At 36.0% G+C, this 25,438-nt stretch overlaps 1 protein-coding gene across 1 annotated transcript in view; it reads left to right on the forward strand.

Moving 5' to 3' along the window:
• The window catches only part of LOC131876151 (LEAF RUST 10 DISEASE-RESISTANCE LOCUS RECEPTOR-LIKE PROTEIN KINASE-like 2.4), a 39,986-nt gene extending 19,854 nt beyond the window's left edge, over positions 1–20,132 (forward strand). Inside the window, exons 2-3 of the mRNA XM_059220956.1 lie at positions 19,186–19,251; positions 19,387–20,132. Coding sequence (XP_059076939.1) covers positions 19,186–19,251; positions 19,387–20,132 — 812 coding nt within the window. The remainder of the gene's footprint in view (positions 1–19,185; positions 19,252–19,386) is intronic.
• Positions 20,133–25,438: the final 5,306 nt, after the last annotated feature.

Genomic DNA, 25,438 nt, shown 5'->3' on the forward strand with positions numbered 1-25,438 from the left:
GGAAATTTACAATTTTTACATGTCTCAGACTTGAGTCCCTCAAAAACTTTAAAGCCAAAATGAGTGAGCCATTGAGCCTATGAGGTTATGAGGACATAGGCAAAAAACAACTACTAGGGAGTATGGGGTTGGGGCTAGGGCACAGGTAGTGGATCATTTACCCTAAGAATATGGCCTTCCTTCCATGTAGAATTCTTCAAGCCACCTGTAGTTTGGAAAGTCATCAAGGAGCTACCATTTCCGGAGAAAGTCCCTGCCAATCCGTGCCCATTTCCTATGATGCGTCAATTGCCCTGCATTTAGGTTCAAAAGAAATGGTTACCTATCCACTAGCACTATTTTATCAGGGAGGAGAAGCTTGGTTAATTCACTCGCCTAAGGGATGTTGAGATTTGAGAACACTGAGAGGGGGGTTGAATCAGTGTTTTGCTGGAATGAACAGTTTTTTACTTTCTAAACCATACATGTATGTATCAGTAAACAAATAAGCATATAACAAGAAGCAAATAAACCATCCACATAAATGAACACCATAACACACAAAATTTATACATGGAAAACCTCAACAAGGAAAAACCATGGTGGGATTTGTGACCCACAATATCAGTTCACCAGCCATATGAAAAGATATTACATAAAATAGAGGCCTGCAGTTGTAGGAAGGCACACTGCCTAGAGAATACTGCTCATCACTAAAGAGCCTCACTGACTACAAGCTTTCTGCAAAAGTAAATTACAAAATGGAACTCAAGAACGCATCTGCTATGCTAGATAGAGTTTTGGTTCTGGTTCTGCTCTGTACCGGTTCACAAACTTGAACTATTATCAATATTACTTCTCCTCCAAGAATGATTTCAAAGCTATCTATAGATCATTGCATGATATAATGTTTACATACAAAAATGATATTCATACATATATTTCGCATCTCATAGTTTTGCTATACCTATATATGTCTATCATCTATTCCATCACAATACCATCATATCTATTAAATTGACCTAGCAGACTTACTTATGTACGTATTACATATGATATGCCTTATGTTGGCTTACAATGCATTTACAAGAGATATTCAATGTTGGCCTCAACAATAATTACAAAATGATTTACTAAATAAATCTTCCTTGATGTCAGCTTCCTTGAAGTATTGATGCCGGTGTTGTTGCCATTGTAGGCCTGAATGCTTCCAATGCCGATATCTGCTAGTATATGCCTCAAGTTTGTGACTTACATCAAATCTTGTTGCCATCAATGACAACAAAATGAATCCAATGAGTGTCAATTGCCAACAATCTCCCCCTTTGGCATTGATGGCAACACTCATGTGAAAAATGGATTCCCTACCGGTGTGCTCCCCTTGAGAAATACACTCCATATACTCCATCTGATAATATTTTCTTTGATATTTTTCACATATGTACATACTCCCCCTATGACATTATTGCCAAATATTGGTGAAATAATAAAAAAATGAAAGAATATTGTTAGCGTCATTCGAGCGTACTCATCTTCAGGATTTCTGGGTATGCCTTTTGTAGCAACTGAAGATACGTGTCCCAGCCTGATTTGAAAGTATCAGATACCAATGCAAGTCCACTGAGTAATTAGGAAAGTGATTCCTTCTCCTAGGTATCTACCAGTGTGGGTTTTTCTAGCATATCCATGCATTCTTTCTTGTGAACACCCAATGAATCAAGTCTAGGGCTTACTAATCCTCTTAAATTTCTTTCTCTCCTTATTATTTTATCTTTCTCCTTCTCAAAAGAAAAAACTTGGTTCTCCAAGGACAAAATTTGTCCATCAATAGATGTAGTTAGTGCAATCAGTCCATCAAAAGAGTTAGCAATATTAGCTAGTTTGTCATATAACTCTTTCAATCTACTATCTATATTAGTTGTAAGATTTCCTAAATTACAATATACTCTGTAGATATTAGTACATTGTTTTAAACAAATTTTAATTGGAATAAGCTTGTCTTCTATTTTCTTCTTCCAGTTTCTATGAGTTGATCAAAATTTTGGTGCAAATAAATTGTCCAAAGCCTCTTGGTCTACAATCTATCTCAAGGATTGAAAATTATTTGATATGTGCTCTTTTAAATTCTTGAGCTTACCGGAAGGGCTTGCTCCATCCTCAATCTAACACTCAGACATTATTCTGTGTAGCACAAAGACCGATTGATCAATTAATCATTTGTCTACAGTTCCTCCCTTTAGCAATTTCTGAGTGGCCATCATCATTAATTATGTTGGACTTAACTCAAAGACTGATTTCTTCTCGATCTGAGAAGTTTCAATTGCCAAAGCTCTTGCTGGGGAATCAATTTTACCTGTTGATATGGACTCATTGATTTTACCTTGTCCATCTCAACTTCTTTTGCATCAGTGGCTTCGCCACTTGGTGCAGTATCGATTACTGTTGGTGGGGTATCATCCACAGTGTTTCTAGTGCTTTGTATATTGCCTTGCTAAAAAATTGTCTATGCTAGTACAGACTGTACACTCTTTTTAACTGTCGGTTGTGGTTCTACCAAAACTGGAGTTGAACTGCCCAAAATAACCTTTCCTTTTGATTTGTTAGGAATGGTGGGGGATGTTGCCTTTGCAAATTCTTCTTGAGATGTGAGAAAGTCTGGATTTTTCTGAAAGAATTGTGTCCATCCCTTACTTGTCTCATTTATCACCTCATTTACTTTTCCCATCATAAGGCTTATCTACCGGTTTTTACTACTAAAAAATTGTCCTATTAGTAGTGTCAATACATATTTTCATCTCTTCATTATTTATAGTACCACATTGTTCCAAAAGTGCAACTTCCTTGATTTCCCTATCCCTCTTGATAGCATCAAGTCTTCTAGCCTAAAGTTTATTGTACAGGGATAAAGGTATGTCCTTCAAAATTTTAAATAAGGCTTTCTTATAGATGTCTATATACAGTAAAATAGCCTCTTCTAACTCGTTTTGCTCATTTTCTTCAAAATATTCACAATACTTTGATATATTCTTTAATATTTCATCTTTTGTAACTTCATCAATAATTTCAATACAGGTCATTGTTGTCTTACCAGTTCTAGTATCATCACCCTTCTGCTTTTTGCTTGTGGTTGTCAGTGTGACTAGTTTCCTCTTTTGCATAGGCTTCCTTACCGGTGGTGGAGGTGCAGTAGGTTGAGTTGCCTTTCTGACAAGTCTCCTCCTAGGTTCTGCCTTCTGTTGTTCTACCGGTGGTTTTATCACATTCTTCCTTTGTACCCTTCTAAAAGCCAGAGGCTCATTATCCTCAGGATCAGAGTCAGAAGTGATAGGGGAAATGTGTACTTGTGGCTTCTTCACTTCTTTAGTAGCAACCTCTACCAGTTTGACTGTGTATTTAGATTTGGAGCCCAGCTAAGTGTCTATCTTATGTAGCACATCTTGTACATATGCAAACATCTTCTCTATTTTCTTTTCTCTTCTTTTCCTGTTAAAACTAGTTTTCACTTCAAGAGACTTCTTTCATGCTATACCAAAATGTTCTATTTTATCATCTAATGGGGCATCTGACAACATCTTTACATAAAGCTCAAAAATGGTATCATCTACCTCATATCTAAGCTCAGTAATCCAAATTTACCTGGGTTCAACTGCTTCCATGAGAGTTTCACCAGTTTTCACCATGAAACATATGTCAGTGGAATACTTCTCCACAATACTCTTTGAAATTCTCTCTCTTTCCCTCATGTTTTCTTGAAAAGTCTTCAAATACCCCCAAATTTTCTCATCTCTATCCGTGCCAAGACTGGTGATAGCTATCTTGATTTGCATACCTACTAGTATATCATGAGCCCATTTTGCTTATTTCCTAAACTGGGTAGCTCATTCAGGAAGTAAAGTATTAAACAAAAAATTAAGTTTCCATATCTAAAAGTGCCTTTCTTGGTTCCTTTGATCTTAGTAAGGTTTAACATCAATTCACTCCTCATCCATTCACATAATTCATACTTCACATTATTCCTTAGCATCTGATATGCAGCATGAATGCATGAACTTACAACATAATTCAATTGGTTCGATTGAGTTACCTTGTATCATATGATCATGCTTGAAAAATTTATGTCTATATCGGTTATTGTGCTTATCCTCATTGATCTTCTATCAGATGTAGCACCAGTGAGTTTTTCGACCTCTATGCTGGAAATTTTTTGTCAGGTTCTTGTCCGACCCTCGGTAATCCGGTGACAGCTTGAATAGCTTCCTTTGTGATCATGTAGGGTCTGTCTAGCCAAATGAATTCATTGTGAACCCTGCTTAGAATGTATCTTATCACCTCATCCTTGAATTCTGGTTGTACAGAATACCAGTTAACCCTAGATCCTCAATTGCTTTGAATTTTGGTGTCATCATTCCAGTGTCTCTTAGTATCACTGATTGATAGAGGTTTTTGATGTCTTCAATGCCCAAATCCTCAAGAGTGCAGTGAATGTATGCCCTCACATCTTCAACATACATTACTCCATCAGGACCCCTAGAAAATTCTCTCGCAGAGTCTTCCTTCTTGGAAATTTCGGGAACCTCCTTAAAGGTTGGCCTTAACCTATCCTTGACTTCGACAATGGTGGGATTTGCAATAAAAGTAGGTGCTGAAGGTCCAAATTCCATGTCGAGAAATACCTGAGAGTGAATGTCGGAGAAAGATTTGAGTTCTTCAGATAATTTCTCGAAATCCTCTCTCAATGCTTTGCTCGCTCTTAATTCGCCTTCACTTTGCTCTAATTGCTTGAGTGCTCAGTGAGTGAAAATGAATTCACTTACCCTCTTTTATCAGTGAGTAAAAACCCTAATTTTTTGTAATTAATGCTTTACCAACAACCCTACGAGTGTCGGTTTCACAGTTATGTGCCGGGGTAACCTTCATCGATGATGAACACATTTCTCTAGATCTCCTTAGATCTCTTCCAGGGTAATATGAAAAATTTAGGAGTGACTTTGCCAACCCCTAAGGCTTATGCCTTAGTTACCAGTGGAATTTCTTGCTAATGGAGGAATACCCTATTCTATCAATGGATTTGCCGGTATAGATCCATCTCCACTTTGTTCTTCAGATGTTCTAGCACATCTCTTGGTGTGATCTTGTTCTATTTCATCTACCTTCTTCTTTCCTTTCTCATTATTAATCTGTTGAGTCTTGCTTCTAAAACACTTAGCAATATGACCTATTTTGTTGCATGCATAACATGTAACATTGTTCTTCTGAATTGCTTTGACATATCCAGTATTATTATTTCTTGACCTACAATGATTAGCAAAATGTCCAAACTTTCCACATGCATGAAATTTAACATTCATTCTACAATCTTTTGATTTATGACCATATTTCTTGTAGTTTGTGCATTGACCGGGAACAAAATTGTAGTTTTGATTTGCCTTATTTCTACATTGTTTGGCCATATGCCCAACTTTATTGCAAAGAAAATATCTACCATTGAATTTATAAGCATTAGATTGTCTTACCGGTTTCCTCTGTTCTGATGAGTTACGCATATCGGTTGTCTGATCTTCAATAGAAGTACCGGAGCTTTCACCTTGTACAAATTCAAGTCCTCTAGAATCATCAATCTGTCTTTGTCATTTCAATAAATCATCCAACTATGCAACACTAATCCTAAACTTCTCTTTATACTCACCTGCAGTAGTCAGATCATCTCTTAGAGTAGTTACTTGTCTTTCAAGTTCTTGTTCATTGTTCCGGGAGTGTGCCAAATCAGTTCTCAATAGATTATTCTCATGATTCAATCTTCCACATTCATCAAACTTGTTCTTCAAAGATAAAACAAGATTATCTTCCTTATTCTTTCTATCCTCAATATCTTTCGATAACCTCATAGGCAGGTCTTGCATTTCATTCTTCATGAGCATGTTTGCTTGACTTAGTTTCTGATATTGTTCCTTAAGAGCATTCTTCTCCTCATCATCTAGTTGTTGCAAAAATTCTTTTCTCTTGGCTTGAGTAGATGATAACCTTTCTGGCAGGATAAGAATGAATTCATTTATAGAATTCAATTCTTCTTGCAATTTCAAGTTCTTCATCCTTTCAGCATCATAATTGTCAGGAGCCATCTCAAGTTGCTTCTCCATAGCCATGTTCAAAGATTTTGGTTTTAGGATCTTCCTCAAGTGGTTAAACTTCTTCCGAGGTACCAGGCTCTGATACCAATTTTTGGGATCTGAGAGCACTGAGAGGGGGAGGGGGGGGGTGAATCAGCATTTTGCTGAAATGAACAGTTTTTAACTTTCTAAATAATGCATGTATGTACCGGTAAACAAATAAGCATATAACAAGAAGAAAATAAACCATCCACATAAATGAACACCATAACACACAAGAATTTATACGTGGAAAACCTCAATGAGGAAAAACCACGATGGGATTTGTGACCCACAATATCAGTTCACTGGCCATATAGAAAGATATTACATAAAATAGGGGCCTGAACTTGCAGGAAGGCACACTTTCTAGAGCATACTCCTCATCACTAAAGAGCCTCACTAACTACAAGCTTTCTACAAAAGTAAATTACTGAAAATGAACTCAAGAATGCATCTACTATACCAGATAGAGTTTTGGTTCTGGTTCTAGTTCTTCTTTGTACCGGTTCACAAATTTGAACTATTACCGGTATTACTTCTCCTCCAAGAATGCTTTCCAAGCTATCTCTAGATCATTGCATGATATAATGTTTGCATACAAAAATGATCTTCATACATATATTTCACATCTCATAATTCTACTATACCTATATATGTCTATCATCTATTCCATCACAATACCATCATATCTATTAAGTTGAGCTATCAGATTGACTTATATAACTATTACATATGATATGCCTTATGTCGGTTTACAATGCATTTACAAGAGATATTCAATGTCGACCTCGACAATAATTACAAAATGATTTACTAAATATATCTTCCTTGATGTCAACTTTCTTGAAGTATTGATGTCAGTGCTAATGCCAGTGTAGGCCTGAATGCTTTGAATGTCAGTATCTGCCAGTATATGCCTCCTAGTGCCGGTTTACGACTTCCATCAGATCTTATTGCCATCAATGACAACAAAATGAATCTAATGAGTGTCAATTGCCAACAAGGGATCCCCACCCCTAGTTCTGCAAGGACGACAACAGTAACATCATCTCCAAGGAAGTCTTCCTTAAACACATCCCTTAACAGCATCAACATATCCACCTTGTCTCCTTATAGGTCCAGAAGAGACACCAAGAACTGGGATGTAATGTCCATCTTAACACGGTATCTATTTTTGTTTCATAGAAAGTCTCTGCCCAACACCATCTGTACAGCCTCATTGGTGAATGACCCAACCTCCTTGCAGACTGATTAGAGGGTTGGGTCTCTAATGGAGCCCAGAAAGGCCCTCTGGTCCTCTACAGAAATGCTTCTCGTGTGGATGGAAGTGTCCATCTTGAGAAATTAGATTACCAAATTAAACAACTTGATCGTATAGACCTAAACCAAAGGCAAAATTTAAATACAGTGAGCTCCGACGATTTATCTACCAAATGGAAAAGGCTCTTTAATAGACTCCAACGCCTCAATATTTTTGGGGGATGGGGTACGAGAAGGATTTTCTTCACCTCTCCGCTAGGGTTGAAATGGGTGTGGACAAGTTTGGGCTTGGAGGTATAACCAAAACTTGAGGTGATTCTAGCCATAGGGGGCCCAAAGATCTCAATTACCATATTTGGGTCTGACAGCAGATTAGAAGGCTTATAAGGGGACCCACTCAAAGGGGTTAGAGCTAGATGAAAATTATATAGCCTAAGAATTAAAGCTTGATGAATGGGCGAGTATCTCCTTGACTTAGCTCTAGCAACAAATTGGGATAAAGATGAACAAACCTAGAAAGAAAAACTCATGTAGATTTCGTACTGTAAGTCATTTAGTAAGGAAAATATCTAAGTGTGAAATATTTTATAATGATCATTGAGGGTGAATAATTTCATGACAAGAATATTTGCATCATTCTATTTTCTAGGGAGTTCTTTACTATTGTAATTTCTTTGTAGCTTCGACATTCCCTCACCCTCCTTGAAGGATCACTTGAACTCTTCCTTATATGAACCCTTTGACTTCTTAAGAAAAGTAATGTCATTCTATGGGAGTCAAGTAATGGCTGCAATCAAATTCGGTATCACTTTGAAGGTAACATTAACAATTTGCACCTCTCCCTTATGCGAGGCCTTCACAAAGTTTTTAAAGAGCTATGGGTCGAAACCCTGCATGCCCTACACATAGCTATCTAAATTCCCCTTGATAATTTTCTTCCATAGCTTCAATGGTTTGCAGTTGAATTCCTCACAATTATGAACTTCTACTTGGATTTGACCCACTTGGTTTCTTCTTAACAAAAACCCAGTGGGTCAAACAAAACCCAATAGTTTGGTTTTCACAACACTCACAAGGAGAAATGACACTACTACTCAAAAAGAATATCCACAAATCTAGCAGAAAATGACTTGCCAAAAGGGTGGCTAGGATAAAAAAGGTGCATTTTAAATTATAACCCATCTTAATACTTTATGTCTCTGTATATTGGCATATGAACACAATTCGAATGATCACAAGAATTAGTTCATATTTTTAAATTCTTGAAAAATAGAATTAAGGAAGCTATCCTATCTGCAACATGATTACCCTCCCTAATGTGAATGATGTCAACGTAGCTAATGCTAAAAGTGACAAATTTGAAATTTTCCCCCAACCCTTCACAGTTCCAATTTGGAGAGGCTTTGTTTTTAAGGAAAATTATTGTGTTTCTTGAGTCAACTTCAATAATAATGTGGATATACTTCCTTTCAATGATGATGATCAGATCATAATAAGTGATAGCCGTCTCAGAAAAGCTCAAGGTTTTCACTCAAGTTTTCTGCATAAGCCAACACGACATTGCCTCTATGGTCCCAGATGACCTCACTCCCACCAACCTAACCTAGGTTTCCTTTAGATGAGTCATTGAAGTTTAACTTCAGCCAACCAGAGTTGGGGAAGGCATTTAATTAAATTTTTGAATCCAATGGGAGGGGCTATACGTATAGCTAGAGAGTCGGCTAACCCCCACTACTTCACAATTTTCTAATCTAGATTGGATGGGGGAGAAGAGTGTGTTCTTTTAAGAAAGCTACTCAAGTCCTCTTTGACATAAGAAATAATGGTAGTGACAAGTGCTTATGAGAAATGCCTCCTATCCCTAAAGATTTTGTTGTTTCTTTCTTTCCACAGACACCACCCCGAATGGAAAAAGTGTACCACCATATCTCTCATATAAGGGAATGGATTGAAGTGAGGAGCCGATTGGAAACACAATCCATACATTGTCCAAGCCAAATCTAGTTAATAAAAATTAAATTGGAGATCTTTTGTCTGATGGTCCAAGACAAATCACAGTGAACCATTATATGATTGATCATTTCTCTGTCTTTCTCATGCAAAACACACATTTGTTGACAAACTAGAAGCCATATTTTCATAAACTATCAATGGTGAGGTTCTTTCCATGACATATAGACCACCTAAAGAAACACACCTAAGGGATCATGCCATCTTTCCAAAGGGTCGACCAATTAAATTTGGGTGGGGGAGAAGGAGAAGCTAAATCATAACCTAAGCGAATCAAATACTTGTCATCCTTAGAGAAGGCCCAAATTAGTCTATCACCAGCTTCCTGTCTAGCAAACTTGATATTATTGATTATCAGGAATTTGACCCTCCGGGGAGATCTAGGAATCCGATAATTACAAACTAATACACCAAGCCTTGCCATCCGAATACCCTCGATAGCATAACAAATAAGGTGAAATTCCAAAGGGACAAACAAAACCCAAGGGTCCTTCTAGAATGTCACCTTGAGACCGCTACTAATTTGCCACTATACTCGTTTCAAAAGGATATCCTTGGATTTTATCAAGGATGTTCTAAATATGGGTTCCCCTCTAGAGGTCCATAGAGTATAGAAAAGAATAATAATCCCTCCTCTGAAGGTACCTGGAATTCATGACAAAAGACCAATCACCAGCTTCAGAGATAAGCCTCTATCTAAATTTAGGCATTAGGGAAATGTTCAAGCAGTGGGAATCTCGAATACTGAAGCCACCAAGTTTTTTATTAAGGCACACCTTCTTCTAGTCAATGAGAGACATTCTATTCTTTTACTCAACTCTTTACCAAAGGAATACTCTTTAGATTTGACCCAATTTATTAGCTCAAGACACACGAATGTGGAAGAGTGATAAAATATAAACAACAGAGCTTTGAAGGGGAAGCCTTTAGGAGCTGGAGCTTTCCCACATTAATAATTGTTTTGATAAATTTAAAACAACTATCCAGCAATACGTGAAATAGCTGATTTTGTTAAACAAACATCCTTTGTTGTTCAATGGAAAAATGTTTGGTTGATTTCCCATGCCTAATGGCGGTATATTATTTCATTCCTGGGACAAATATTTTTCAAAAATTTTGCAGAAATGTTTCTTTCCCTGTTTCCTTCCAATGGAGATGTTACTTCTAAGTAGTTAATTTAGAACGCTCAGTTTGTTTTTGATCGATCCTACTGGGTTAGGTTCTATTTTGGGCTTTGGATCCATTTAAAGTTTTTTTTGGTGGTTATAGTAGAGCACTATATTTCTTCAACCTAAAAGAAAAAAAAGATCTTCGAGTGGCAAAAGTCCCACAAAATATGGGGAGAAAAACTGTAGGGTTTCAATCCATTTGCAATTTTTTTTTTAATAGTAGACCATTATATTTCTTCAACCAAAAAGTTCCACAATAACGTGGAGAAAAACTGTAGGGTTTTAATATGTGCAGTATTTGCAGTTTTTATAAATGTACATACCTTTAACATTTTTTAAAATGTTAGGGCTTCTACACTTTCATTTTCTCTTCCTTTTCCTTTATATAGTGTTTAAGTGTTCCTGTCTGCCACATAAATATATTAAGGTTTGTTGGGTTTTAGTTTCTATCTTCTTTATTGTCAGAATTAAAATTTTATATTTTTAGTGTTTTGTTATGTTCAAAAGAATAGACAATGCAATTTTAAAATATAGCAAAACTTCCTGTAAAAAATACTGTAGGTTTCATTCGTTCTATAAATTTCCCTCGAAGCAACATTTTTTTAATTGAATGAAGCAATGAAAAACATTACAAAATAGAAGACAACCAATCAGTTGCCACTAACCACCTCTCCAAGGGCTGATTTACAGATTTGGAAATCTGAGCTACTTTAATGAAGGCAGATTCCAGAGGTTGAGATATATTGTACAAATTGATAGAAAGAAAAAATCAAAATGGAAGTTCATTAGAGACGGTTTTTTGAAAAATGGTAGAAAATAAAATTAAATGTTTAAAAAATTTCACACAAGATATTTCTCATGGTCTCTCTGTCAAAAGCATGTATGTCAATTGTTTATACAAATGAAGGTCTCTATTATCAAAAGTATTTTTTCTTTTCAAATTGACACAAGAAAAAATTCAAATGTTAGAAGTCATATCAGAATGAAATGATGTCTATCAAACATTTATAAAATTCTTTTGGATAAATTGAGATCTAGTATAGACAATATTTACTAGACATTATTTTTCTAAAAAGATTGATAGAAGGAAAAAATTAAATGCTAAAAGGGTTCTCAAATGATATATATATATATAAACACTAAAAGGGTTCTCAAATTTTATATATATATATATAAGTCTGTATTCTTCCTATTAATAGTGCTTAACTTTTTAAGCGTCATTTATCTTTAAGTCAAAGCTAATATTAAATCAAATTGAATCCTAATCATAAAACTAAATGAAATTTAAGCATAACCCCAAATCCAGTTGAATTAAACATTAAAATTAAATCAAACCCTCACCTAAACCAAATTATACCCCCATCCCAAAACTAATTTTTTTCAACCCTAATATTAACTAAAACCTTAATTAAAATATATTCCTAACCATAATCTTAAGTTAGCACTAATCCTATTGTAATATTAATAGCAAATAACCAAATTAGTGTTTTAAGTCAAGCATTACTCTAATTCTATATCTTACCCTAACCTTAACACTATACCAAATTTAACCCTACCCCTAACGCTAAATCAATTTAAACTATAATGCTAAACCAAATAGAATCATAAATATAATATTTAACCAAATTAAATCCTAACAATAAACCAAATTAAGCACTAACCCTATCCCTAATCCAAATGGTACCCTAAAATTAATAGTGAACTCTAACCCTAACCATAATTGAATTCTAATCCTAATTATTCCAATTAAATACTAACCCTAATCTTACCCCACCCCTATCCTTACCAATAACCATGAACATTATAAAATCCTAACAAAAACCCTAATTTAATGCTAATGATAACTAAACTCTATTTCTAACCCTATTTGAAACCCAAATATGACCTTATTCACAAGCTTTATTCCAAAAATTAGAATTCAATTTTGATTAGGATTTAAAGCTATCCATTGTTGTTTAACTATAGCTAAGGTTTAATACAGTAAATTAAATAATCTATGAGTCCTAAAGCTAATACTAAATGAAATTTAAACCTAACCTTATTAAACACTAACCCAAATTGAACCTTTATCCTAAACCTATTTTAACATTAAACTAGATTGAGTAATAACCCCAAATTTTAACCAGTTCTAACCCTAACCCTAATACTAAACCAAAATGAACCCTAACCATTTAATCATAATTGAAACCTAACCCTAAAAATAATTGAATACTAAACCAAATTGAACCCTAATCCCAAGAAAAGCCAAATTAAACCATGACCCTAAAAAAATTAACCATATCCTAACTCTAAACAAAATTATACCATATCCCTTAACCTAATTAAAAATTAAATTAAATTTAACCTTAAACCTTAACCTAAACCAAGTTGTACCCTAACACTAACATTCAATAAAATTAAACCCTAACTTTAAACCATATAGAAAGGTACTCCTAAAATTGGACCCTAACCCTTTAGCTAATTCAACAATATGCCAAATTGAACCCTAAATCTAAACCTAATCCTAAATTAAACCAAATAGAATCCTAATCCTAAACATTATTAAAACCTAACATATTGAAATTCAACCCTAACCCTAAACCTAATTAAGTAGCATATTATGTTGGGATCCAAGGACACTAAGAGGGGAGGGTGAATCAAGGTTATACTAGAATGGAGAAATTTAACCTTATTAACACAACAACTCAACTATTGATAAACATAAACACATATAACAATAAGCAACAATGCAACCACAAAGATGAACACCATAGCACTATAGATTTATACATGGAAAACCTCAATGAAGAAAAACCACGGTGGGATTGGAGATCCACAATATCTATCCACTGATCAGATGAATAAATATTACAATAAGGGGCCTGTGCATGTAGGAAGGCCAACAACCTACAGCACAATGCTCATCACAAAAGGAGCCTCACTGACTACAAAAAACATTGGACTACACTCGGGAATGAAGATTGAACTGCAAGAATAACATCTCCTATGCTTGAGTATAGTTCTGGTTAAGATTAATACTGGAGGTCTTAAACCTCTTACACAAACCCAATTCGATCACCTATGATCGACCAAAACCTCTACATATGATTAGAATCTTATTCGCACACAGATAATCCCATTACCTTTATCCCATGATCTAGAAAGAGATCTTACATCATATTTATACCAACCCGAGACCTAAACAATTAGGTTGGCCACCTAAAAGATAATACAATAAATCCGTTACATAATCCCGCAAACCAATGATAAACTAAGTAAGCCTAAGACTGAAACAATATAAACCAATCAATAAATCCAACTGGCAACACATCATGAGCATCAACCAACACGTTACATAAACCAGTCCATAACCTAAAAGAATATATCAAACCTATAATAGGTTGCCATAATCCAAATGAAACACCACTGATCAACTGAAACACGAACAAGATAACCATAAGAATTTTGATAACCTTCTAGAAGCAGCACTAACACCACTTATTGGATTCATCAAAAGATCTTCAAAAAGATGTACCAGTAGAACCCTTACTAGTAACCAAAAGGCTTACTAGAACAAATGATAGCTTACGAATCATCAAATCCTGAACCAAATGAATGTGATACACATTAGGAACACATGAATAACCAATCCAAAGCAATTCCAATAGCCCAAAAATGCCAGAGAAGATCTCCAGATCAACATCATAATCCAACCACTTTATTGGAATCTGGTAGACAATAAAACAACCAGTGTTGACATCAATGACAAACACCTATGCAACACATGACCAATTCCTCCAAATTGCCAACAATCTCCCCCTTTGGCATTGATGGTAACACTAGATGTGGAAAAGATCCAAGTGCTAAGAAATGTCAAACTCCCCCAAAGGAAGACATCCAATAGTCTCCCCAAGATTATATGAAGTTCTGAACCAATAGATAAAACTCCCTCAATTGGATACAACCAATTTAAAATTTTGTTCCTCTTCCTTGTGCCAACAGTCTTCCTCTTTGACTGATATCTTTGTTAAGCTCTAATCTCTATTTTTCACATAAATATCTCTCCCACTTTGACATCAATGCCAGAAATCTGACATAAACATCAAAGAAAAGTAATAAATCCTCTAAACCATACAGTTGACTACTCCCCCTGAGTAGTAGCACCAACACATCAATCCTGAATGAATGATAGTTCTAATAAATGCATGTCAGACTAATGCCAGTCAACATGACTCAAGTCTCTATCAGAGCAGCAAAGACCCTCAATCTATCTCTGAAGTACTCAAATGATTCCTTAGACAAATGTTTAGTGAAGATAGTTGCAATCTTCTCTTTAGTGTTCATATAAACTAGTTCGACTTCATTTGCTTCCATCTTCTCTTCCAAAAAATTATACTTTATAGAAATGTGCTTTGTCTTAGAATGAAATACTGGATTCTTTGATATGTCAATAGTAATAGAGTTATCATAGTGAATAACTAACGGTTCATTGCAATCTATCCTTATATCCTTCAATATTTACTTCATCCATAAACCTTGTGTACAGTTAGCAATAACAACATATTCAGTTTCAACAGTAGATAAAGAAGTGCATGATTGTTTCTTGCTAATCCGAATAAGCCTTTCGAGTTAGCTATATCTCCAACCCAATCCACATATATATATGCACATAGTGTAAAGTCATTATAAACCAAAACCCATACCTAAAATTCCTTGAAAATATCTGAAAAATCCTAGCCACCAGAGAAAATATCTGAAAACATAATCAATTCATTCCTTCTGAGAATATCCTTTGCAAACCAATCAATCCTAGTTCTAATAACATCCAAGTCCATGTATTGTCCTTTTCTAACTGATCCTATTCCTCTTCCATAGCTCACATCCAACATTCATCCTTACATGCTTCATCTATTGATGCTGATACAATTAAAGAAATTAAGCATACCTCATCAACTACCAACCTTTTTCTTGTCCAATTATCTGATCTTCTAAATGATTCAACCTTACATAGCTAGGAGTCTTCTAACTTTCTATTTCTCTTCTTTGATCTTCAAAGAAGTATTGAATTTTCTGATACTGCCGAAGTAACTGATTCAACATTCTGTTCCAGTACATGTGCTACTGGTTCAGTTATAACCATTTCCACTTCCGATTCTCTCTCATAAGTTCTGATTTGACCTTTGTACTGCTCATCCACCTTGACATTAAAACACTCTCCACAATTATCTACAATATTTTGTTATAACATCTATATACTTTGCTTTCATTTGAATAACCAAGAAATATCCCTACATCACATCTAAGATCAAACTTCCAATTCAGTACCAAAGATTTTGAAGCACTTAACTGTAGATGTATGACCAAACAATAACTCATAAAGTGACTTACTGATAAACCAAACCAAATACAAGATCCAACAAATCTTAACTGGTTAACCTTCAAACTGACTTCTCCCAAATCCGAAAGAAGCTTTTAGACTACTATCAGGGGCAATGCAAGATCTGTCATCAATTTTCCTCCCCCTAAGGATAATGCCTTAGCTACTAGATGAGTTTCATGTTGATGCAGGAACAATTTGCTCTGCTAGTTGAGTAACCGGGGTATATGCTTCAACCGAATGAGTATATAAAGCAATTTATTCTGCTGGTTGATCCTCAAACTTCATAACCCACTTCTTCTCATGCTCCTTCCAAATATCATCAACCTTCTTCTTTCCCTTCTCATTGGTTTTGTCATTTCCTGTCGGTAGGTTCTTGCTTCTGTAAAATTTAGCAATATGTCATACTTTATTGCATCCATAACAAGTGACATTATTCTTTTGAATTGCCTTATTATAACCTTGACCATTCCTCGACCTACATTGATTAGCCATATTTTGAAAATTTCCACATGCATGATATCTCACATTCATTCTACAATGTTATGGCCTATGACCAAACTTTTTATGATTTGAACACTGATCGAGAACTGTATTATTAATCTAATTTGCTCTATTTTTGCATTGACTTTCTCTATGACCAAACTTATTGCAAACAAAACATCTACCATCAAATTTATGTGCATTGGGTTGTCTTACCGGTGATTTCTAATTCCAGTTGTCCTTCTGACTGGATGTATCATCTTGATTTGTAGTATCAGAGCTTTCTCCATGCTAAAATCCAAGACCTCTAGTGTCTCCAGTGTCTCTTTGATCCTTCAATAATTCATCAAGCTTAGCAAAACTAACCTTGAATTTATCTTTGTACTCATTTGCAACATCCAGATATCCTCTTAGGGTTGTTATCATTCTTTCCAACTCTTGCTCATTGTTTTGTGATTGCACCAATTTAGTTCTCAACACATCATTCTCATGCGCTAACCTAATGCATTCCTCATATCTATCTTTCTGAGATATAGAAATATTTTTTTCACTCTTCTTTCGATCTTCAATCTCCTTAGACATTCTCATGGTTAGAGCTTGCATTTCATTTTTCTTGACACCATTCTCCTGACTCAGCTTCTGACATGATTCCTTTAAAGCATTTTTCTCTCCATCATCCTAATTTTGTAATTGATCACTGAGTTGTTTCCATTTAGCTTGTGCAGAAGACAACCTCTCCTGCAGAGTAAAAATGAATTCCTTGAATTTCCTCCCTCAAACTTATTTCCATAGATTCTGGATACCAGGTCTTCCTCAAGCTGTTAGACTTACTCTGAGGCACCAGAATCTGATACCAATTGTTGGGATCCAAGAACACTTAGAGGGGGGCGGGGGTGTGAATCAATGTTCTACTAGAATGGAAAAATTTAACCTTATTAACACAACTACTCAATAACTGGTAAACATAAAAGCATATAACAATAAAAAACAATGCAACCACAATGACGAACACCATAACACCATAAATTTATACATATAAAAACTCAATGAGTAAAAAACACAGTGGGATTGGAGATCCACAATATCTATCCACTGATCAGATAAATAAATATTACAATAAGGGGCCTGCACATCTAGGAAGGCCAACAACCTAGACCACACTGCTCATTACAAAAGGAGCCTCACTGACTACAAAAACATCAGACTATAATTCGGAATGAAGATTGAATTGCAAGAATAGCATCTCCTATGCCTGAGTATAGTTCCGATTAAACTCAATAGAGGAGGTCTTAAACCTCTTACACAAACCCAATTCTATCACCTATGATCAAGAAAAAGCTCTGCATATGATTACAACCTTATTCACACATAGATAATCCCACTAACTTTATCTTATATCTACAAAGAGATATTACATCATATTTATAACAACCCGAGATCTAAACAATTAGGTCAACCACCTAAAAGATAATACAATAAATCTGTTACATAATCCCACAAACCAATGATAGACCAAGTCGGCCTAAGACTGAAACAACATAAACCAATCAATAAATCAAACTGGTAACACATCAGGAGCATCAACCAACATGTTACATATACTGGTCCATAACCTAATAGAATTAGACTGGACCTATAATAGGTTTCCATAATCCAAATGAAACACCTTCGATCAACAAAAAACCGAACAAGATAACCATCAACATCCTAATAACCTTCTAGAAGCTGCACCAACACCACTTATTGGATTCATCAAAAGATCTTCAAAAAGCTATCCCAATAAAACCCTTACCGGTAACTAAAAGGCTTACTAGAACAAATGATAGCTTCCAAATAATCAAATCCCTAACCAATTGAATGTGATATGCATCAGGAACACATGAATAACCAATCCAAACCAATTCCAACAACCAGAACATACTAGAGAAGATCTCCAGATCAACATCATAATCCAACCACTCTACCAAAACTCGATAGATAGCAAAACAACTAGTGTTGACATCAATGACAAACATCAATGCAACACATAATCAATTCTCCCAAATTGCCAACACATTGAACCCTAACCCTAAATGTGATTGACAATTAAGGCAAACCATATCCTATCCCTAACCCCAAACCAAATTTAACCCTGATCATAACCATATCAAACTCTAACACAAAGCCTAATCATAACACTAAAGTAAAGTGAACATTAAACTAGATTGAGCACTAACCCCAACTCTTAACCAATTTTAATCATAACCCTAGGACTAAACCAAATTGAACCCTAACCATAAAAGTAATTGAAACCTAACCCTAAATATAATTGAATAATATACTCTAAACACTATATCAAATTTAACCCTAAACCTAAAACTAAAGTAAGTTGAACCCTTACCCTTAATCAGATTGAACCCTAATCCTAACACTAAACCAAATTAAACCCCAAACCTAAAAGATTGAACCATATCCTAACTCTAAACAAAATTATACCATATCCCTTAACCTAATTCTCCTATTCATGCTCCTATTCATGCGTGCATTTGTCCCACCAATACAACTGCTCTAGGGGTATGTTTTATATATTTGAATTTAATAATTAATAGTGCAGAGATACTGAGATATTGTGAAGGCTTATCAAATTTAATAATCACAATAAATAAATAGAAAGATCATGAAAACTTTCATCTTAAAATCTAAATTGGCTCAGGTCTTCGAATTCAGAAGAGAAATTACAAATTGAGAAATAAGCATTATTTTTGTTTCAAGTTTTACTAAACAATTCTTCTTTTTTCAGTAAAACTTCTCCACAAGGACAAATGGTGGGTGAGAAAATGGCGAGTGATCGCAAAATATAAAGCGGGTAAATTACTTCAGACTCTGAGCTTTTTCCTATCAAAAATTATTTATCTCATTTAAAATTTCTATGAATGGATAATGGTCCTTTAGCTTATTCACTAGATTGTTGCATTAGTTTTGACAATGAATTTTGTTGTAGCTTTAGGCGCTATATCTCGTGTGTTCATCATATCAATCAGCATCTTCATATACGGAAGGATTAGTCGAAAGAAAAGAGTGCAGCAAGAGGAGCAAGATATTAGAGGGTATATGGATCCCCTTGACTCCATGCCTCCTTCAGTTAAGAAATTTTTACAAGTAGGAATTCCTAACAGATATTCGTATCATCAGATTAAAAGATACACCAACAATTTTTCAGTAAGACTTGGCCAAGGAGGTTTCAGTACAGTATCCAAAGGTGAGCTTGCAAATGGATGTATGGTAGCTGTTAAAATACTTGATAAATGGAAACATAGTCAGATTCAGTTTTTGAATGAAGTGGCTACCATTGGAAAGATCCACCACTTCCATCTTGTGCGAATTGTGGGATATTGCTTGGAGGGGTCTAAAAGAGCTTTGATTTATGAGTACATGATCAATGGTTCCCTTGAAAAATATATCCATGGTGATGATCAAAATGTATTGAATTGGAAACAATTGTATTCCATTGCAATGGGCACAGCTCGTGGGATTGCATATCTACATGATGAGTGTAGAAGCAAGATATTACATTGTGATATAAAACCTCATAATGTATTGTTGGATGTCAATTTCTCACCGAAGGTTGCAGATTTTGGTTTGGCGAAAATAATAGATAGAGAAGAAAGCCATGTCTCTATAACAGGTGCTAGACGAACCCCTGTTTGTGTAACCCAGAGGTATGGTCTAGAAACTATGGACCCGTGACTGACAAATCAGATGTGTACAGTTATGGTATGTTGGTCACGAAAATGGTGGGAGGAAGAAAGAACTTTGACATGAAAGCAATCAGATCCAGCAAATTTAACTATCCAGAGTGGGCATTCAAATAGGTGGAAATGGGAGAATTTCGAACCTCAGAGGAGATAATATAGCAGAAGATGAAGATGAAATTATAGCGAAGAAGTTGAGCATGTTGGGACTGTGGTGCATTCAGTACAACCCTTCTCACCGGCCTTGTATGAGTAGAGTGATACAAATGTTAGAAGGAACTGTTGATATTGCCATGCCCCGTCAGCCCTTTCCTATTTGTTCAATTTTTGGAACAAAAGGTATCCACAACCCTCACAACAATTGATACATACTCAACTACTGGGTCCTTTCCCCTAGAATTATTTTTTCAAGCAAGAATCTTGTAGTTTGTATTTTATTTTATATTTTAGATCATTGTTAAATTGTCATTTATTTGATTTTTATTGGTTGATATTGGAAAGAGTCAATGCAAAAATCAATTTCTTTTTGTTTTGTTTTTGTAAATTAGGTCATTATTCATTTTTTTATTTAAACAGGGGGTAAAAATTTATTAAATCAAACCGAGCAATAGCCCACAAAAGAAAATAGAAATAGAGAACTCAACAGAAAGCCCCCAAATGAGCAACAACTAATCCGCTAAATCCTTCTTGACCAAACCTTCAAGAAAATGAACATACTTTGAGGGCAGATGAACCCAGTCTTCAAATCTCCACCCTTCCTAGTGATTTGAGGCCCACTTCGCTAGACAATCAGCAGCTCTATTCCACTCACGGGGAACATAACAGAAAGAAACTGCCTCCAAGGAATAACTCAAAGAAAGAATTTGTCTAACCACCATAGCCAAACGCCACTCCACATCCTCCATCCTCTGCCGATTCAACATATCAACCACAACTTGGGAATCAGACTCACACAAATTCTTACTCCACCCAAGAGCACAACCTGTCTCAAGGGTCAACAGAATAGCAAGAGGCTCCATATAGTTATTAGTTTGTAAACCCTTATAGTCAGAAAAGAGAAAAACAACATTACTAGAACTATCTTTGCCAACTCCTCCAACCCCGACATGTCTGGGATTTCCTCTAGAGGACCCATCAGTATTAATCTTAAGATATCCCAGAGGAGGAGGCATCCACTTACTATCCTGACAAGCCTTCCTTTTAGCATTTCTTCTCCTGGGCTGTAGTTTCTTACATAAAGCATCATGAAAGCCTGCCCCAAAAATATTCAAACTTTGAATCACTTGCATTTCACCAGGATCAAAATCCCCAAAAAGGTCACACTTCACAACTAGGGTCTCCTGAATCATATTTAAAACTTTCAACCACACTTGTTGCACCATTTTCATCCTATCCTAGAAAATCTTGTGGTTTGTTTCCAACCACACCTTCTAGATAATAAAACCTTGACCAATGTCCCTGATGAGCTTAAAATATGCTCATAACTTGGATGTTATGATAAACTTTTAAATGCCTTTACTTTTGTTATTTCATGGATGTTCAGACTTTGTTGAAACCTTTTTTGGGATATCCTGTAGCAAGATACTTTTATATTCCTGCAACTCATTGTGTTGACTTGATTGCATTTATTGCCCTGTTGACTCCCTAAAATGACTGGTATATCGTATACAGTTTTTGAATGATGAAGTAAATTTAAAATGTGTGATTAATGATTAGATATCGTGTATGTGCCATACGCCTTTTCTGTTGCCTGTTACCTTTTGTTTCGCAGGTTGTTGAAGAACGATCGAGTCAAGTGCAGCCGATCTCGGCCTTGCAGTAAAGTCCATTTCCTGCACGACTTCGAGGAAGCTCCGGTGAAGACTCTTTGACCGAAACCATGGGAAAGAATTTTAATGACAAAGAGTGGAGCGCTAGATTCTCTCTGGATCGGGTTGAATGCATAAATTCATTTATGAAGTTTGTTCCTTGATTCGAGGATATGTTTTACTTCCACGTCTTTCTTTGATGGGGTTAGTTAGTTAGTTGCTCTCCTGTTTTTAAATAAAGTTCTCCTCCTGCACGAGAAGAGAGAGAGGAAGATAGAATCAGAGTAGTAGATGTCATGTAAGAATCAATATGATAATGAAAGACAGAATCTGTTTAACCAAAGACAGAGTTTGTTGTTAGTTTCCATATCAACAAAACAATGTATATCATTTTGTTTTTATGAATAAAGTTCAATGAAGTTCTGAGTTTAGCATCTGCGTAATCAGGAGATGCTTGTTAAGGGGGCCCACTTAGTAGGTATCTGTAGCTAGTTAGTTAGTTGTTCTTTCTTGTTAAGCTTCAGTTTGCTTTCATCTTTAAAGTTTTTATACAAACTCAGCTTTACATTGCTCCTGCAGCACAAGGAATCCATCACTGTGCCTGTTCCTGCAGCATAAGGCCAGTTCATAGTTTGTGTTTCAGTTGTAGTTATCATGGTTTTTGTTTTAATCAAATCATAGTTGAGTTAAAGAGATTTGCATTACCTTCCTGTAGCATAGGTAGAATTTCTTTCCAGTATGTATTTCCGCTAAGATTTGACCAAAATGAGTTCCTAGTGCATATATTTTGTTGTGCCATTTAAAGTATACGTCCCCTGGTTTGACAAGTAAATGAACATCTACAGAGAGAGATATTGGTCACCTGTTGGAATGCCCAATTCCCAGGAAAGGTTTTATTGTGATTTTCATATCCTTTTGTGGGCGCGACCATCATTTTTGGCACTGTTGCCGGGGATGGCATCTAGCTAGGAGTTTATCAGAAGTCATTTTTGGCATTAGTTTAGCTTGTTAGTAAAATTTTCTAGATCCTTCAAGTCACTATTCATTATATTGCATGCATAGAAGAAGAAGAGACGCCCTGGGAAGGTTCCTCCCTAAAAATCTGTTTATTGAACTACCATTTGACCCAACTGACAACGAACCTGAGGAAAATCCATTCGCTCTGTTATTCGAGCAACCAAATATGGCAAATGATCCACCTAATAATCCACCTCCTGCATTTGAGTTTCCCATTGTTCCCCAGGGAGATACTAACAATCTTAAAAACATTCCCTCTTCTTTACTTCTAAAGTTTTATGGCCTAGTCACAGAGGACCCAGAAACCTTTCTATTTGAATTTGATGTCCTCTGTCGCAGTTATGACTACAACACAGACACTCATAAACTGAAGTTATTTCCTTCCACCTTGAAGGAAGGAGCTCTTAGATGGTTCATGAGTCTGGGAAGAGGTGTAGTCGATAGTTGGGAGGTCATGCAGATGAAATTCCTTGAAAAGTATAAGGAATATTGTAAGAGCGCCAGCAAAGGTGATGACATATTTCAAATTCAGCAGAAGGACGATGAAAGTCTGGAAGATTGTATTTTCAGATTCTTGTTTTCACTACAGAAGAACTCAAACCATACTCTCAACGAGGACTCTTAGAAACTGCTATTTCTAAAGGGAATTAGTGATGCTTGTATAGATGCCCTGGACCTGATAGGAGGAGGTGATATAACCCAGGTGCCTTGGGATGATATAAAGAAAATATGTCTTAACTACTCTCAAGCAATAGTTAAGAAAGGTCAAGGTCATCATGCTACAATAGGGAAGTCTTCTTCTGGTGGAGTTTCCCGAATGGAGATAACAAATTTGCTATCTAACTTCAAGCAGGACATCATTAATAATATGGCTACGCAACTGGACACTATGCAAGCTCGAAAGAAACATGAGGCTGACACAGTTTTGGCCGAGTTCTGTCCATACTGCAGACAAAAGAAGCATGACTATAGATGCAAGATGGTGGCTAATTTGGAAGCTAAACAACTACCTACTGACTTCAAGCCAGTAGAAGGAGATGATGATCAAGTGTTCTTTATTGCACAAAGGAGACCATGGGCCCAAAGACAAGGTATGCCTCAAGACCTTTTAACTTTTGGTAATTCTTATTCTGGATATAATAACCAATGGCAACATGCATATGGACCACCACCATCCTAGAATCCACCTCAACCAAATTGGCCTAATTATCAGAACTAGCAATGGCAATCCCCTCAAGGAGGATGGCAGCAGCCACAAGGGCAATGGACCCCACCTTCAGGAAATTGGCAGCAAAATTCTCAATGACGAGGCCGTCAACAATGGCAAAACCAGTCCTCTGGATTCCTGCAGCTTCCACAACCGCAACCACAAGCCCTTATGCCACCTTCTGCAGTAACTGCCACAAATCCTGGACCTCCAAAACAAACACCTATGCCTGCCCAGCCATTGCCCAATCCCAATAATAAGCCTCATCAGCCTGCGTATCTTGCCGAAGCCAACCAATATCAAGCTTATGCCTTAAACATTAATGACATCCATTTGAGGTCTGGAACTACTTTACTTGCTCCAAAACTACCTCGGATTACTAAAATATCAGATCCTCCCCATGAAGAACCTACTGCACCTATTGTTCCTACTGAGCACATGCCCATAACAGATACAGTTCCTAAAGAGCCTGTTCTGCAAAATCAAGATAACCCACCTTTTCCTTAGAGGTTGCAAAATACTGCATATAAACCCATGAAACAACCCATTTTTGACATTATGGATCAGCTCAAAAATGTGCAGATTCAAATTCTTTTATTTCAGGCTATTAAAGATATTCCTATTTTTGGAAAAGCTATTAAAAAAGCCTATTTGAAGAAGCCTGGATGAAAGAAAAAGGACCCTCAAACAATTCATGTATTAGGGAAATTGGCTGATATAATGTTGGGAAATGTAGTTATTCCAAAGTATATTGACCCTGGAAGTCCTATAGTGCAAATAAATGTAGATGGCCAAGTTGTAAAAAATGTTTTGATTGATTTAGGTGCTGCCATTAATGTCATGACAAAGCATACTATGGACTCCCTGAACATTTCAAACATTAGGTCTACACCCACAGTCCTGTAGCTTGCAGACAACTCCATAGTTAAACCTGATGGGATAGTAGAAGATGTAATTGTCATTCTTGAATCTTGGGAGTATCCTGCTGATTTCACAATATTATCAGTTAAGGCAACTTTAGGAGGGTATCCAGTTATTCTTGGTAGACTATGGTTAGCAACTATTGATACTTTTATAGGATGCCGTTCTGGAGATATGACCATTTCTGATGGGCAGTTCACAAAGAAATTGGCTCTGTATCCGCCTGCTAGACCTCAGCCAGATTTGTCCCAACCTGTTTGGCCAGATGTGGGGGAGGAAATTGAAGAAGCCAATTCTTTGGCTCAATTAATGATGATTCAAAATGACCCATTCTCACAGCTTCAAAGT

This window comes from Cryptomeria japonica, chromosome 5, assembly GCF_030272615.1.
Source record: "Cryptomeria japonica chromosome 5, Sugi_1.0, whole genome shotgun sequence".
In the NCBI taxonomy this organism is placed as follows: domain Eukaryota; kingdom Viridiplantae; phylum Streptophyta; class Pinopsida; order Cupressales; family Cupressaceae; genus Cryptomeria; species Cryptomeria japonica.